This window comes from Onychostruthus taczanowskii, unplaced genomic scaffold (genome assembly GCF_017590055.1).
Source record: "Onychostruthus taczanowskii isolate IOZ18803 unplaced genomic scaffold, ASM1759005v1 scaffold46, whole genome shotgun sequence".
Classification (NCBI taxonomy): domain Eukaryota; kingdom Metazoa; phylum Chordata; class Aves; order Passeriformes; family Passeridae; genus Onychostruthus; species Onychostruthus taczanowskii.
The window spans coordinates 5,427,698-5,443,405 of NW_024502125.1; the positions used below are offsets into that span (position 1 = coordinate 5,427,698).

The following is a 15,708-nucleotide window of genomic DNA, read 5'->3' on the forward strand; positions in this document are numbered from 1 at the left end:
AGACTAGTATCCAGATTTCTTTTTGCTCACTCATGTTGAGGCTTTTAAACTCACGCATTAATGATGAGAATGCCCTCTCCAAACATGTTTAATGTTTTTGTATTATAGTATTGTCTATCTCTTGCAAAGTCTATTATGTAAAATGTTAGATTTTTATAGATGTGTATGTCTGCCAGTGCATACCCTTGAGTCACAGGAGATCCTGGCACATTTTGAGAATTTTTAGAAAAATTCTTAAGAGAAAAATATCATAGTGTTTCTTGCTAACTGTGCAAGGATTAACTGTTCTTGTAATTAATGAAGTTATCTCACTTCTGCAGATACAGCTTATGTGTTTTTATTCTCAGCTATGTCATCCTGAAATATTTATTTCAAGAAAGTGGATAAAATGTAAGGCTTTTGTAAGCTATTTCCATTATATTAAAAAGGTAAATTTAGTTCTGATTTGAATAAATACTCACTGCCTACAAAAGGTTCCATTGCACTGGAGTCAGTGACTATTTTTGCATATTGGAGTTACAAAAAATGAGAGCCTGGTTTCATCATATGGGTCTCTTCTGTGAATCAAATGATGAAGCTAGCAGTTGGCAATAAGCTTTGCCTTCTATGTTTGTGCCAAAACAAAAGGATAACTAACTTGATGTTCAAATAGAATTGAACTTTGTTTGCTGTGTTGAGTTATTCTGTGTATCAGTAATTTTGTGGAATGACACTTATTTTTCTTTTCACATTCTAGAGAGGTGCAGTATATTGTCCTGCAAAATATTGCCACTATGTCAATTCAGAGAAAGGTATACCCTATTTAGTTTTTTTTTTTTTTTAAATCACACTGTATATGAAACACAGGAGAGTTACTTAAATATATTCTGATTTTCAGGGCATGTTTGAACCTTATCTGAAGAGTTTCTATGTTAGATCAACTGATCCAACTATGATCAAAACACTCAAGGTGAGTTTATTAAAGGCAAATTTCTGTATGTACTGCTGGACTAATCAGTTTGCAACAGAAAGATAAAATTCTTTTCACTGGTATGACACAGGTCATTCTATGCTGGTTTTTTAGCTCACTAAGAAGTATGGAGGCCTTTAGTTGAGTCCACAAGGGGCCTTCAGGCTTGTCAGGCTATGTGAAAGTTCCTGTTACTGTGTTGCAGGTGTAAGAGTGGCTGTACTTTCCACTAGAGCTTTTAGGACCTTTCGGTGATAGAGAGCATTATAATTTTTTTTTCAACCAGATATTCTAACATTGAGAGTTTGACTGTTTCATGGGAGGAAAAGAGTCTTTAATACTGTTAGCTTAAAAGGAGTGTAAATCTGTTCCTCTGTACAAAATGGGGCACTGTTTGAGTCCTAAATTTTCTTTGAAGTCAGCATTTGACAGGAGGAGTACTTTAGGCTTTCCTCAAGGCCACATCTCAATCCATGTTTCCAGCTCTTTTCTTGTTGTTTTCTCTGTAGTAATTCTTTAACAAATGTGAAATCCTTGACAAAACAATGGCTAAAAAAGTGTCTGCTATTATGTGCCTTTTCTCTTGTTTTGCTTTAGATTATCATAGGCAGTTATGTTTAGGAGTGGATGGTAGTTTTCTGAAAGAAACTATTTTTTTTCCTTATCTTCGTTTTACATGCATATTGCACTTATATGTGCAAGATTGGTGTAGTACAAGATGGCTATGCCAAAGCTATCATGTTTACATACAAAAGAAATATATTTTTGTATTTTATACCAACAATAAGACTTAAGTAAATTTGAGGCAGTTGGAAGCAAAAATATATCCTCTACATTTTAGGAATATTGTGAGAAATGCCTTACTGTTATCCAAGAATAGTCAGTCCAAAAATAATAGAAAGTTGATGTATTTAAATTCCCATAATCATTGATAATATATTGGAGAAGAGGTGGAGAAGTAGAAATTGTGGTTTGTCCTTTCATTGTTTCATTTGTTTCATGATGGCTGAAAAATTTAGAAGTCCCTAAACATTTACATATGTAAAAAAATCTTGTGGTTTTCTTCCTCTTCTACTTCAGTAGTTCAAGCCTACCTATTTCAAAATAGAATGGTGAGACCCATGGCTGTAATTAATATGTAGGAGCACCCTTGAATTTATTCCCTGTGCTGTTTGGATTTCTGGGTTTTTTTATTTTACAACATTAAGTTTGCTTTTTTGATCACTGGTTAGCATTGAGCTTAGCATTAAGCTTTCACAGTACCCTATTTTAATTAGAAATTCTCAGTTATAATTAGTTGTCATCATCTCAGAGTCTGTAGTTTTCTGAACAGTTAAGGTTTTTTCCCTATTATGAGCATTATTTTGCAGACATGTTGATTTATTTTTCTGTTTTATTATTCAGTCTTCTACTATTTGGAACTCTTATACAGATTTTCTTAGTCAGCCTGTGTCTTCATATCCCTGAAAACTATAGCGTCAGTTGAAAATTTTGTCGCCTGTCTTCCCGTTATTTCACAGTTCATATGTGAAAAAGGCCAGTGAAGATATTTGTCAAGTTCCATTGATAGCCACCTTCTACTATAAAACAATCTCCTTTTCTCTTGCATGTTTCTCTTTTTCATTTATCCTCTTGCTTTCTATGCTATTCTAGATACATATCTTTAAGAGCCTTTTGTGATGTTTCTTAAGAAATTGTGTTGGAGTACAGGTGGACTATGTCATTTGAGTATCCTTTTCTGGAAGACTTCAAGTCAAAAAATGCCAACATATTTCCATGGCATGATTTCCTTTTGGAGAGACAGGGTTGTGTTTTCAGTTTACTTCATTCAAAGTTGAAACAGCCTGGAAGCATAGCATCTTAACAATCTATGCCAAGTATTGTGTATCATCCTTTTGTTCACCAGGAACAAAGAGGAGGGCTTCCAGGGTCTGATGGTGTTGGTATTGAAAAAGATCTGAGGAATCTCATAGATGCAAATGTTTTGTTCCTGAGTTTAAAGGTCTTGTATTACAGTTCATCTGAATATAATGGCCAGTTTATTTCTCCCCTGATGCAGTTGGGACTTCCATTATTTCTTCTTAAACTGTTGTGTGGTTCTTATATGCTAAGGCCTGTTGTATGGAAAAGCTGACAGAAGTATTTCAAGCCCATTTGATATGCTATGAAACACTAAAGCTCGGGCTCATAAAAAATGCGTCACTGACCCTCAGAGTCCTGCTTTGTAAACTTTGCAAGTACTTGAAAGGAAAATATGCCTCCTGAGCACAACGGTGATACCAGTTTGCACTGATATCTAGTATACTCTGTTGAATTCTGAGTGGTATTTTTATATATATTTTATATACAATAAAAGTATAGTGTACATGTGGTACTGTTTGTAATATTTTGTCTTAACTTTTGACAGTATGTCTGGGGTTTTTTCTTGTAGCTTGAAATCATGACAAATTTAGCAAATGAAGCCAACATATCCACTCTGCTTCGAGAATTTCAGGTTTGTGCAAAAGTGTATTCTTTTTATATTCTTTTTATATTTATGATCTCTTTTTCCATTGTCAGATGTTTCTCCTTGGCTTAATTTTTTTGAGTTTAACTATTTTCGGGAATGAAATGTTCCAAATATGGAAATTAAAGCATCTCATACCATAATGGATAAAGGAGCTGTTTGTACACAGAAAGGAAGCCAAAAATTTTGTTTCTCTCGCTCCTTCCAGATACCGAAAAAAAAAAGAAAAAAAAAAGTGATGAGAAAAACTCAATCATTCCATATTCTTAAACACAAATTCCAGCAACTTGACTGACACTAGAAGTCACTGTATTGACAGGGTCTTAATTTTAGCATTATTTGGCCATTAGTGTTTGTTGCCAAACTTCATTTCCATAAGTCATTTGATGAAATGGTGTTTATTGTCTCCAGTATCTTTATGTATCAGCAAGATCTTCTGCCTGTATTGTGAAACAGTGTCTGTCCTTTCTTTCTTCTTTACTTGTGGCATCTATTTGCATTGCTTCAGTTCTCTGGCTGGATTTCTGTGAAAGGTACTGGTTCTCAGGCAGGTAGGTTATTCATAGTTTCACAGATGCTCCTAGTTAAATGAACTGAAACCTCTCTGAAGAGAGAGCTCATCAACTCCTCCAGCCTTGCACACAAACTAATGCCTGTTTTTGGGTAACTGCACCCGGCCCCAAACTTTCTTGAAACCAGCGGTTTGCATGACTGTGGGTTACCAAAGTTTTCAGGAAAATGTCTTCTACAAGTGACAATGAGATGAAAAATTATAGCTTCTAATGTGCATTGTAGCTAAGTTTAATTTATTATACAGTATGTTTGCCTTATGAGAATAATATGGTCTTTGTTTGACAAGAGTTATATATTGACTAACAAAAATCCTGTCTCTTTAGACTTACGTGAAAAGCCAAGACAAGCAGTTTGCTGCAGCTACGATTCAGGCTATAGGCAGATGCGCAACTAACATCGCTGAAGTGACTGACACGTGCCTTAATGGCCTCGTCTGTTTGCTGTCCAACAGGGATGGTAAGCTAAAGTTCTCTTCATTTTCTGGATAGCTGATAGCATGAAACGTTTTCTTAGAGAAAACCACACAAAGCTTCAGATCACATCAAGAAGTGAGAGTTGACTTCTGTAAGAATTTGGCTGATAACTGGATAAAAATCCTGCACTTCCAAAGGCTCTGGTATTCACTGAATAGTTATTTTCTCTTCTGATAGAGAAATTAATTCATCGTGGCCCTCAATTACATGTTTACCTACTTTTTCTTAAAATGCTGAGATTATTAAAGTGTACTGTTTTGATTATCATAGGTAGCAATAGTTAGAAGCTAAGTTGCATCAAAGCAGTTAGCCTGTAGAGGGTGCTGAAAGCTTGGAATTTTTTTTTTTTCGTAGTGCATCAATGCCTATATGAAATCACATATTAAATAGTTTTAGGATAAATGGCCCCAAATTTGGCTTGTTTTTGTACTCTAGCCTTCTGTTATTTTTGGGTAGCGAACAAAGTTTCAAATCGCTGGGGAGCACAACAAGGAGCAGATAAAGTCAAAGAGGGTATAGCAGCACGGTAAGCCTATACCTAATGTTATTGTATTTTCTTACTAGTTACCAATGAATATGGCAATCTTATTTCATAAGAAGTCAGTAATATGTGTTAATAAATAATGTCAGGAAGGAGCAAAAGCATAATTGTGGCGTGTCCTGGAGTAGTTCAAATACTTCAAAGAACTTGTCTGATACTGCTCTTGGCTTTGAAAAGCAGCATTAATGCCTCTGTATATCTCCTGGACATATTTTTCATGGTAGTCCCAAAAAGGCATTAGGGACATCATTTTAACAGAATATATTTGGCCAGTGACCCACTAATACACATAGAACTTTCTCTTGTTTTATGAACTGAGTTGTCATTCGCAACCACCTCATCTTGTATCAGAAATTCTTGAGTGGCCTCAGTGTATAGCTTTGTATTTTTAATATGTGTGACTTTCATTTCTTAGTGCTGTATATCTTATTTCTGTTTAAGCCTTTCTGATTGTCAGCTGCATTTAAAATATCTTCCCGTATCGTGTTACAAAGCCATGTCTGCACAGTGCACCTTCTTGTATTATATTCAGCAACAGCCATAGTAAAAATATAAGCTTCAAAGGTTGTTCTTGATTTTGCCTGATTCTTCTAGTGATCTTCCTCTAGCGAGTAGGCTTTCTTCAGCATGTACAAATCTCCATATTTCTTTTGTTTTAAATGAAATAATAAAACTGTCACTTCAGAATACAGATGTTGTTACTTAGCAATCTGTTTTCTTGCTTTGTTTTTGTTTTGCTAAGAAGGAATCAAGATAAGAGGAAAAAGTGGTTTTTTTTCCTTTTATCATAGATTGTCAGTTTAATATTTTCTTCAGAGTGATTCAATATGTACATATATGTATATATTTATATACACACATATATGCATGTGCATGTATACAAAGGTCTGTCTCAACAAGATTAGTTTTCATGTCTGTTTCTAAGTAGTTGTCTAGCAAATAAAATTATCTTCTTGTGCTTACTGTTCTGAAAGACTGCAAAGGATATATTGAGAATCTTTTAAACCTGGCAGCTGGCAAATTGCTTCACCATAGCTGCAGTGTCTTTATTCCTTCTTTCATGGAAGGAATAGAGTGGCATAATTTACATGGTACCTTTCCCCAGGTGGCAGGAAATACTGATAGTCACAGCTTACTGAACGTAAGTGTTTTGGCATGGTAAGGGAATAAAAAAGAGATTTAGCGTAGTGGATGAGAATATCTTTAAGAGTCTTGGTTAATCTTGCTTTCCCCCAACTTTTACTGTTAAAGTATGCAAGCAATCTGTTTGTTCCACTGCTTCTTTCGTGGTCATTTGAAGCCTGGAAGTAGTCCTGCTGCTTTGTGTAGCATGAAGCACAAACTGGTAGGTCCAGCAGGTTCTGAGGTCTGTGACAGCAGAGTTGCCTGTGCTTTCTCTGTACTATTTTGTTATTATGAAGAACTCATTTGAGTGCAGAAGAGTGATGATCATACTAATTTTACCCAGCCATAACAGAATCCTGAAGTACAAGCTTGTGGGAAAAGTGCCTTCTGATTCCATGTGCTTGTAACTGTTGATACAACCCAACACTCAGGATATCTTGGCTATATCTGGTACAAGAGCTTTACAGTTAATCATTCTGCTCCTTGGGTGATGAGAGGCAGGACATTGTTCCAGAAACAAGGATATCAAGAACTGCTCTTGAAATTTTCTTTGCTGGCTTATAAGCGATTTAAAGTCAGATTTTCCCTACTCAGGAAAGTTGCAGTATGTGGTGAAGAAACGCAGACAATATTTGAACTACGGAAGTGCAACAGAATCTAGAAATTTCAGTGATGAGATGCCTTAGTGAATGATTATCACAAGCTAAACTTGACTGACTCCTGAAGAAACTTTTTTTGGGTAGCCATGTTGAGGACTGAGAATTATTTTCCTTCCTCATCTGCTGAAGGAAGGACAAAAAGAAAAGTTGCTTTCTTTCTCTAGTGTGACATTTGGCGTTTGACTGATTCATTTCCTTTAAGTGATTATATCTATAGTTTCAACTGACTGTTGGGCCCACTGTAACATGAAGTAATTTTAGATGTTAGACACACATTATAGGAATTATACAGGGATTACTGGAAGTCTCTGGTCTGACTGTACTGCATATACTAGAAATCCTGCAAGTTTTTCATAGATGGATGACTTCCATTTTCCATTGAAAGCTGATGGTTGTACGTAAGCATGGTTGTAGAATGTATAGCTAAAACATTTTTTGCCCTGCAAATCTATATGAAATCGCAAGTCATAAAATTACTGGAATGGTTAATACAGCTGGTAACTAGTACATATCTCTTCAAATTACTGTTCGAATGGCATGAAAGAAAAGCAACTTGTAGCATCCAGTTTATATGTATTAATAGGGTTCTGAGATTTGCTATTGATGTTATAAGGATGGAAAAGTTAACAAGGTAAAAGCTTAAACTTTGGCTAGTTCTGAGAAGCAGGAATTTAGGTCTGTCTGGGTAATTAGCTGTAGTGATTGCCTTTTAGTTTGTTTTTAACTCTAATAGCACTGTTAGTAAACCTAATAACAGAATGGTTTGAGTTGGAAGGGACCTTTAAATTTGATGTAGTCCAACCTCCCTGACATGGGCAGTGACACATTGCACAGGCCAAGTGGCTTGGAATTCCATCTAACCTGACCTTGAATGTTCTTGGGGAAGGAGCACCCACCAAAATGGCATCCTGTCCAAAACCAGTTGATGCCGTTTTGCTGCTGTTAGAAAAGGTGGTTATACAAACTATAGACTGTGGATAAATTAGTCTTCACTTGTGTGTTTTAGTTGCTGCAAGGATGGGTTAATGTAAGTAAAAGAAAATTTGATGTAACATTAATGACTTCAAATGTTTTATTTCAGAATTCACTTTTTGAATGTTCTCTGGTAATATACTCCATGCTGAGATGATTTTCTAAGGTTCTGTTATAATGCAGCCAAATTCTCAATTATGGAAGAAGTCTTTAATTTTGTTCTACAGTTTACTGTCTGCTGCACTGTTAATTTTTTTGCGTACATCGTTATTTGACAAACTGGAACAGTGTATGACTGAGTATATTTTAAGTTTTTGAGAAGCTGTCAGGCTGCAGGATCTTCAGAGATTGTCCTTCTTAGTCAATTCCACATCGCTTCAAAATTGTTAGAAGAAACTAAGATTTTTTACTGTGACTTGAAAATTGAAACTGCTAGTACCCTATGTAGTCTTTATTGATAAAGGCATTCCTGATCAGATTTTCTGTGATTTTCAGTCTTTATTTTAAGAATTCAGTTTACTTTTTGTAGTCCTTTAGATATGATTTAGACTGCTTCAAAATTCTTGTTCATTTATCATTGCCTTGTATGGACTTCCTCTTTGATAATTGTAGTAGGAGTTATATTTTAAAATTTTCTTACTGCATATTCAGAATGCTAGTTTTATCTCCCCTTCTAGTATTTTGCTGGAGTTTATTATGGTTTTGAACATAAGTGTTTCTCTTTTATTTCTGCTCATTTTTGGTGAGTCTCACAGAGTATGACTGTGCCAATCTTTATTCTGATACAAATGCGTTTTGATTTTGTTTTTACTTTTTTTTCCCAATATCTAGACTTGTGTAAAATAGCCATACTAGTCTACAAGTTTTACAATTGTGATTAACAAATTGTTTCCAATTCTGGTTTATTTTCTTTGTATTTGCTTCCACACATAGCATGAAAGTAGTTCCTATGGTGACACCTCATCTGCTGCAGTTGATATTACCGTAGTCAGTTTTACGTTGTCAGGAAGTGTTTATAATAATGACTTCATGTGCACTCATTTTTTTGGGTTCAGTTTTATTTTTCTTAACTCTTCAGTGTTTCACAAAATACTGAATGACGAAAGTTGCCATTCCAGTGTTCCCCAGTACAAATATTCCAGATTGTAATTTTCAAGTTTCAAGAATTGGCTTCCTATTTTAATATCTGGAAAAATACAGTGTCAATTAAATTGATCTGTAAGATTGTGCAAGACCTTGAGATGTTAACCTTGCTTCAAGAAGTTAGTTTAGAAAAATGACAGATGTCATTTCAAATAAAAGATGACACAAAAAGCTACAAGCTAAAATCTAAGCATTGCAAAGGCATATGACATAATGATATGCTCAGAGCTCTTGAAAAGCTTTTCTCTGTAAAGAAGTTTGCTTTCTCAAAAAAAAATGAAGCAACAAGAAAATCCCACAACCCCCCAAAATTTAGGCGTCTCTGCCCAATACTGTTCTGTTGAACTTTGAGCATGCTTGATTGCTGAATGAATGGTCCACGTGTCAGATTAACTCAGACATAAATGAGGGAATACCTCTGTTTAACAAATGGTAGTTAGACTTATTCATCTCTCCTTACATGAATTTACTCTTGCATGGAAGCTTGCCTCTGCTCATGGTGGGGTCTTTTAAGCTTCAAAAATTGTACATTTCATACAAGTTGATCGGGCTGTGAATGTTACATGTTGCAGTAGTTAAGCACTCCAGTGCATGACTTTGTCATGAATCTTACAATAGCTTGCTATTTAGAAGCTTCATTTGAATGTACTAGAGATTAGGTTACAGACCTGAGAGAAACTGTTTATATGCAGAAACATTCTTTGCATTTAGAAAAAATGCAAAGGAGACGTTTAGATATTTCTCTAGCGTATGAATGAGCTGTTACTTTTAATGCAAGCATTTATATTCTTACTGCAGACTGCAAATTACTTTTGAATATGCATAATTTTGATGAAAATCAATTTTTTTTCACACTGTTCCTCAGTTTTATAGGAAAAATCTGAATTGCGGCTTCACTAAAAAGCAGTTTCATGCAGTATATACTAGGTTAGTATTTTTACATTTAGAATGTTTGTGTCCTCTTTTTGCTGGTTGTAACGTGATTCAGGAAGCTGAACTTATATTATTTAGTAGAGCAGTTTGCCTCTTTCTTACCAAATTAATATAATTCAGTTCTGGAAAGTGTATTTGCAAAGCTTTTACATCTTTTACAGTCAATTATTTGTGGCTTTTTCTTTTGCATAAATGCTTTTTAAATTAATAATTTGTTTTGTCTAAAACAGAAATCGTAGTTGCTGAAAGTGTTGTTGTCATTAAGAAACTGCTGCAAACCCAGCCGGCACACCATGGTGAAATTATTAAGCATATGGCCAAACTCTTGGATAACATTACAGTGAGTATTTGTTCACACACTCTTACTTTCCTTGTCAACTGATAATGAGATTTTTATGTCCTTCAAATTTGTGCTGTAAATGGAAGTAGGTATACTAGAGAAATGCAAGGTAATTTTTTTTTACATAAAATATATTTTTTCATTATCTTAATGGAAAGGAAGTAGAAGCTATCAGATGGCTCCAGTTTTTACCTTAGGTCTGGGAAGCTATTTTTAAAGAGATCCCTGGAAATGCTGAGTATTGCTAGTGCTGTTACTCCAGGATTAATAGCAGGTTTAGAATGTGGGGTTGGTAAATTGAAATGAAAATCATGAGGTAACTTAAGGATTATTAGCCAGTTGTCTTTGTGATCTGGACTGGAGTTTGAAAGTTTTATTTCAAACCTTTTTCCCCAAATTACATGACCTTTCCATGGTATCAGACATGCTTCTGTGAGTGTGTTGCAGTGTCTTGAAGTTGCATTTTTATCTTCTGGGTATTTGAGATTCTGTGGTATTTAACATTAAAATTTGAATTATTCCCCATTATCTGTCTTTAAACTTAATTGACCTTTGGGTATGCAAGTACTTAGTTCCCAAATTCTCCTCACAGGCCCAGTAATTGATAAAACATTTAGTGATCTGTCCTAAATTAGAGTGTATGTATGACATCTAGTAGCTATCTATTATATCCTAAACTAAAGGTGTCAGATTTTGATCTATCAACAATTATTTTCTCAACAGTTGAGAACTGTTTAATTTCATAAAATTACATGTTTAACTATTGATTTTCACGAAATTACATATTTTTTGATAATGGAGTAGTTTCTAAATCAGTGAACCTTCATTTCTCCATAGTTGAATTCAGCAAAGGTTGGAGTATTAAAAGAAAGATGGTATTCTTAGTTCATGCTTACTGAAAAATTAAATAAATCTTCGGCTGCTAAGAGCTAATGATCAGTTTGTAACTGATGTAAAAAAAATAAATTCTACTGAATTGCTCATATCAAAATAAGATACTGTTGTTAATTACATATCAAAGTAAGTAATACCTCATGTATAATAATTGCCTATATTTTCAGAAAATTTGTGCAATATTTTGATGTGATATTCCAATCTCACAAGCAATGTTCTGCCACTTTACCAAAAGAGTTTGACATCTTATTTCCACATACGCTACAACAGAAAATAGTTACTTCTATAAATATACTGCTTAAAAGTTACAAGAGTTTTGTAGCTCTTTTATACAATTAATACTTTCAAGTAAATATTCTAAGTTTTGTGGAAAAGAAAATCCTTTTCTAAGTCAAATAACGGGGATGGGGAGAAGACATGCTGTAATTAAACTACTTTAATGTTCTCAGGTGTTCCAATACGAGGTTATACAGAATACCAGAAAATGTTGAGTGGTAGGAGAACAGTCTGTAGGATAGAGCAGCCATTGGAATATAGTAATAATCAAAATCTGATTCTGCCTGGCTTTTATTCAAGAACTGGTCAAGAATTACAGTCATGTAGTCATGAACCTACAAGTAGCTGTAGGTTCTCCAAGGTGATTTTTTTTATATCTTTCTGTGACATTTTAAATAACTTCAACATACATACCTTTCTTAGTATGCTCAAGACTTTGAATTAAAGAATACATTTTTAAGAAGTCCATATTTATAATTTGAATGCTGTATAATTTTTCTGACTGCTCTTACTATGTCTGAAAATGCATGTATTCCTTCACAGAATGATTTGGGTTGGGAGGAAACTGTAAAGATCATCTGATCCAAACCCTTAACTCCTTACTTCTGTAAAGGATAAGTGTATACCTTTCAGAATGAGTATGTAATTACTGGAGGTGTTGGTTTGAGATGTCAATACTTAATACAGTATCAGTGGAATTCCTGACATCTGCACTTGTGCTTTTAACACTGATCTTTCTATGGCAAAAGTGGTTGTGAGTTGACATAACACAATTGCCTTGGGTTTTGTCTGGATTTTGTCAAGGATTCCTGACCATTATTACACTGACAAACAATATACATACTTACATGTATACACACGTGTGCACACATGTGTACATGCTTACTGTGCACAGGGCTTTTTGGCATTTTGGTTGGTTTTGGGTTTTTTTCTTGGCCTCTCTTCTGTTGTTGTAAAGTATTAGGATTGAAACATAGAGGACCTACCCTATAGCTCTATACAGGAGTATACCCCTGTTTTCAGAGGACTCTTCCATTTGGATGTAGGAGAAGCAGCCAAATGTAGGCCTGAATGGACTTGAAACTGAAGCATGAGGGGATGTAAACGACGAAATTCTTTGTTGCTTTTTAGAGTTGAAATTAATTCAGTACTAGGTATTACACAGATGAAAACATGAGGAGGAAGTTCTTAACAGAATTGAATACTATTAAATCAAAAAGTCCGTACAGAAAAAATAAGCTTTTTGATTGTTCTGTCATGATTGTTCTGACATGTTCTGTCATGTCATTTTTAAGTCAATGGTAAACAACCACTAAAATAAGCAAAACTGTAAACTGAGTTGATAGACTTTTGAATTTGTGCCTGATTTTTTTCTCATTGGTATAGTTATAAATTTCACTTGTGCTAGCCTGAGATTGTGATTGGCAATGTTGAGGTGCCTGCAAATCTTTCACAGTAATGTTTTTTTCAGGTCATTTACTTTACTGAAATTTACTTGTTCTTATTCTCATCTTCTTCATACACAGAAGCCATTTAGAAAGGCGTGGGATATAGAATATTAAGACGATAATTTTGCCTTTTAAAATAAATAAAAACTATATAATAAGCTAAATATTAAGACCATATTAAAAAATAGTAAGGCCCACTGTAAGAAATAATAGGAAGGTCACTTAAAAAAATAGTGATCTCTTGTAGATCACTGTCTCTAAATTATGATAAAGACTTGGTCTGTTTCGGTTTGTCCTTTGATTATTTCTTACATATATGAAAATAGTGGTTATTTTTGTTCCTTTACTTTTGTGTGTTTTCATTTGTACTTTAAACTTTTATCCCTGGTGTGCCCAGAGAAAGATCTATGAGATCTATGTTGTGTGTGATACTTGCTGGGTACTTGGACCTCTGCATAGTACAGCTTGAGCTAGCTGTGTTCCAGCCTCCTTTCCTCACACCCTTCAAAAGCTGTAATGGAGAAGTACATGTCTGATGGTGTCCTGAAGACATTAAACAAGAGAATAATTGGATCTCTTTAAACTTCCATTTTTAAAAATCATATAAGCATTTCCATTTAGCTGTCAATTTGTTAATAATGTTGCCATGCTTTGCAATTTATTGACTTGCAAAAAACTGTGAGCCGGAGATTGGAGTAGTGCTCATTTGTGTTAGGTATGCACTCTGAGGTAGGCTTAATTAGTTTAGTGTGCACAGCTTTTACAGTGACAGAAGTTTAAAAAATATACTTATGGGAAGGAGCCATTTAAAGAAGGGTGAGTTCAAAAGCTATTTTATGAGTTTCATCTCCAGCAGCAGCAAAATCTGATACTTTAGGGAAAGAGGTTTAAAGCTAAGAGAAGGTTCAGTGTGGTGCATCTCCAGTATATCTTCTCATCCAGTTAATGGAAGCTTTTGCTTACTGTCCACATCAACATGCTTACTAATCTAAAAAATCCAATTCTTCCTCATACTCCATGTCTCTGATCAACTATCCCCTCCTCTCTTTGCCTTTTCCTGATGTGTAGGTTTTAATGTAGGGTGACCAGAAGTGTACCCAGTAGTCAGATATGCTGGAGAAATCTTATGCAATGACATAGTGATACTGCTTATTTTGTGCTTTTTATCTCACTTTTCTTGTGTTGCCTACCTTTTGACTTCTCCAGAACACTGTCTTAACAACACTGCAACTCTCTGAAAATGTTCATGATTCCAAGATGTATTTTTTCTTAGAAATACCCTTGGGAGTTCATCAGTATGTGTGGAATGTTTTTGCATTCTCTTTTTGATGTTCCAGTAGTCTCCATACTTGTTTCTGCCTTTCATTTTTTAGAAAACTTATTTATTATGTTATATTGTATTCAGTAAGGACTACTGTCTGGGTGATGAGAATCTTGACTTCCAGTGTGACTTTTCTCTTACAGTACTACTCAGGCAGGTTTTTTTCTTTTAATAGCTGGTGAATTCTTACATTCTTGTTTTTCCTTACAGACTTATTCCTAGTTCCTTCTAGAATATGAGCAAGACTATGAAACAAATCTGAAGGGTTTTCTGATCTAGAGATGAGAAGGAGTACTTCTCGGTTGGATAAGGCTTTCCAAATATAGAGCAAAAATAAGATCGTGACGTGTAATTTTTAAGAGCTTAATATGCGAGGAAAATCATGTCACTTACAGTCGCAATTAAGTGTTAATATTTACTGGTTTGAATAGGGATTCTTATTACAAGAGTAGTGGACCCATAGTTTTTAATGCGGCTCTGTTCATTCATCCACAGATAACAAACTTGACTTCCTAGTTTTATATAAATACTGCTCATAGTTCTGTTTCTGATGTGTTCTGATATGGCTTCGTAGTTCTGATATAGCTTCATAAGAACAGGCAGCTTGCTTTCTTTAATTTAGTTCTCCTTTCTTGCAGGGTAGGGAAGGTATCACAAGCTATGGCATCCATATCTTTGTATGTATTTCTGTTCTGCAAGCTTCAGATTCTAGCCACATTCTTTTACCTTCTTACTTTAATAAGTAATTTTTAAAATTTTGTATTAGTAATGATATAACAAGCAATTCTCATAATTTGACTTTTTTTGACTCTGATATCTATGTGGTTTTTTAGAATTTGAGAGGAATATGTGGCTAGTGGGACATTGTGTCCAGCGACACTGAACTTGAAGTAAATATTCTGCTTGAATAAAACACAGTTTTAAAAAAAATGTGTACACTGTATAAGAGGTGCAGTCACCAGTAAAAATTCTGTTTTAAAGGAATTTAATATGTAGAGGTTCAAAGAACAGAGGAGTCCTTGAAGTTCTACTATTTGAAAACAAAAAATGAATACTTCCCTTTTGCTCCTGTTCTTTTCTGTGTACTTTTTCTTCTTGCTGTCAGTCTGACATTTCAAATAACTTTATCCCTCTTTCCATTTCTGATTCCAAGTAAAATTTTTAAAAATTGCTAGCTATGCAAATTTTCTCCCAGATGCAGAAAATGACACCTCATTTGCAATTTGAGTATCTCTCATTTTGTGACAGATGTGAATAACCAGAACTGGTGATTTTAAGTTGTGCTTTACCTTTGCATTTTGTGTGAATATATGGAGAGCTGAACTACTTTTCAATAGTTTTTCAATTGTGCTGCTTCAAGCAATTTGTAAAGTCTTTATGGTATCTTTCTCTAATTGCTGTAAGTAACCAGAGTCTTGGTTTGAGGGGAGTGTCTGGCTGGGTTTTGTTTTTCTTTTGTAACCATTTATTTATTTTCCTTGAAACAGGTAATGGGTTGAAATGGCAATAGAAACTGCCTTCTGGTACTAAAGGCTTAAAAAGTGCACTTAACCAC

At 34.6% G+C, this 15,708-nt stretch overlaps 1 protein-coding gene across 2 annotated transcripts in view; it reads left to right on the plus strand.

Annotated features, from left to right (window-relative positions):
• Positions 1–15,708, plus strand: part of AP3B1 (adaptor related protein complex 3 subunit beta 1) — a 154,336-nt gene that overhangs the window by 60,189 nt on the left and 78,439 nt on the right. For both annotated transcript variants that reach the window (XM_041414674.1, XM_041414675.1), the window contains exons 10-14: positions 737–791; positions 878–949; positions 3,381–3,443; positions 4,352–4,484; positions 10,105–10,214. In XM_041414674.1, coding sequence (XP_041270608.1) covers positions 737–791; positions 878–949; positions 3,381–3,443; positions 4,352–4,484; positions 10,105–10,214 — 433 coding nt within the window. The remainder of the gene's footprint in view (positions 1–736; positions 792–877; positions 950–3,380; positions 3,444–4,351; positions 4,485–10,104; positions 10,215–15,708) is intronic.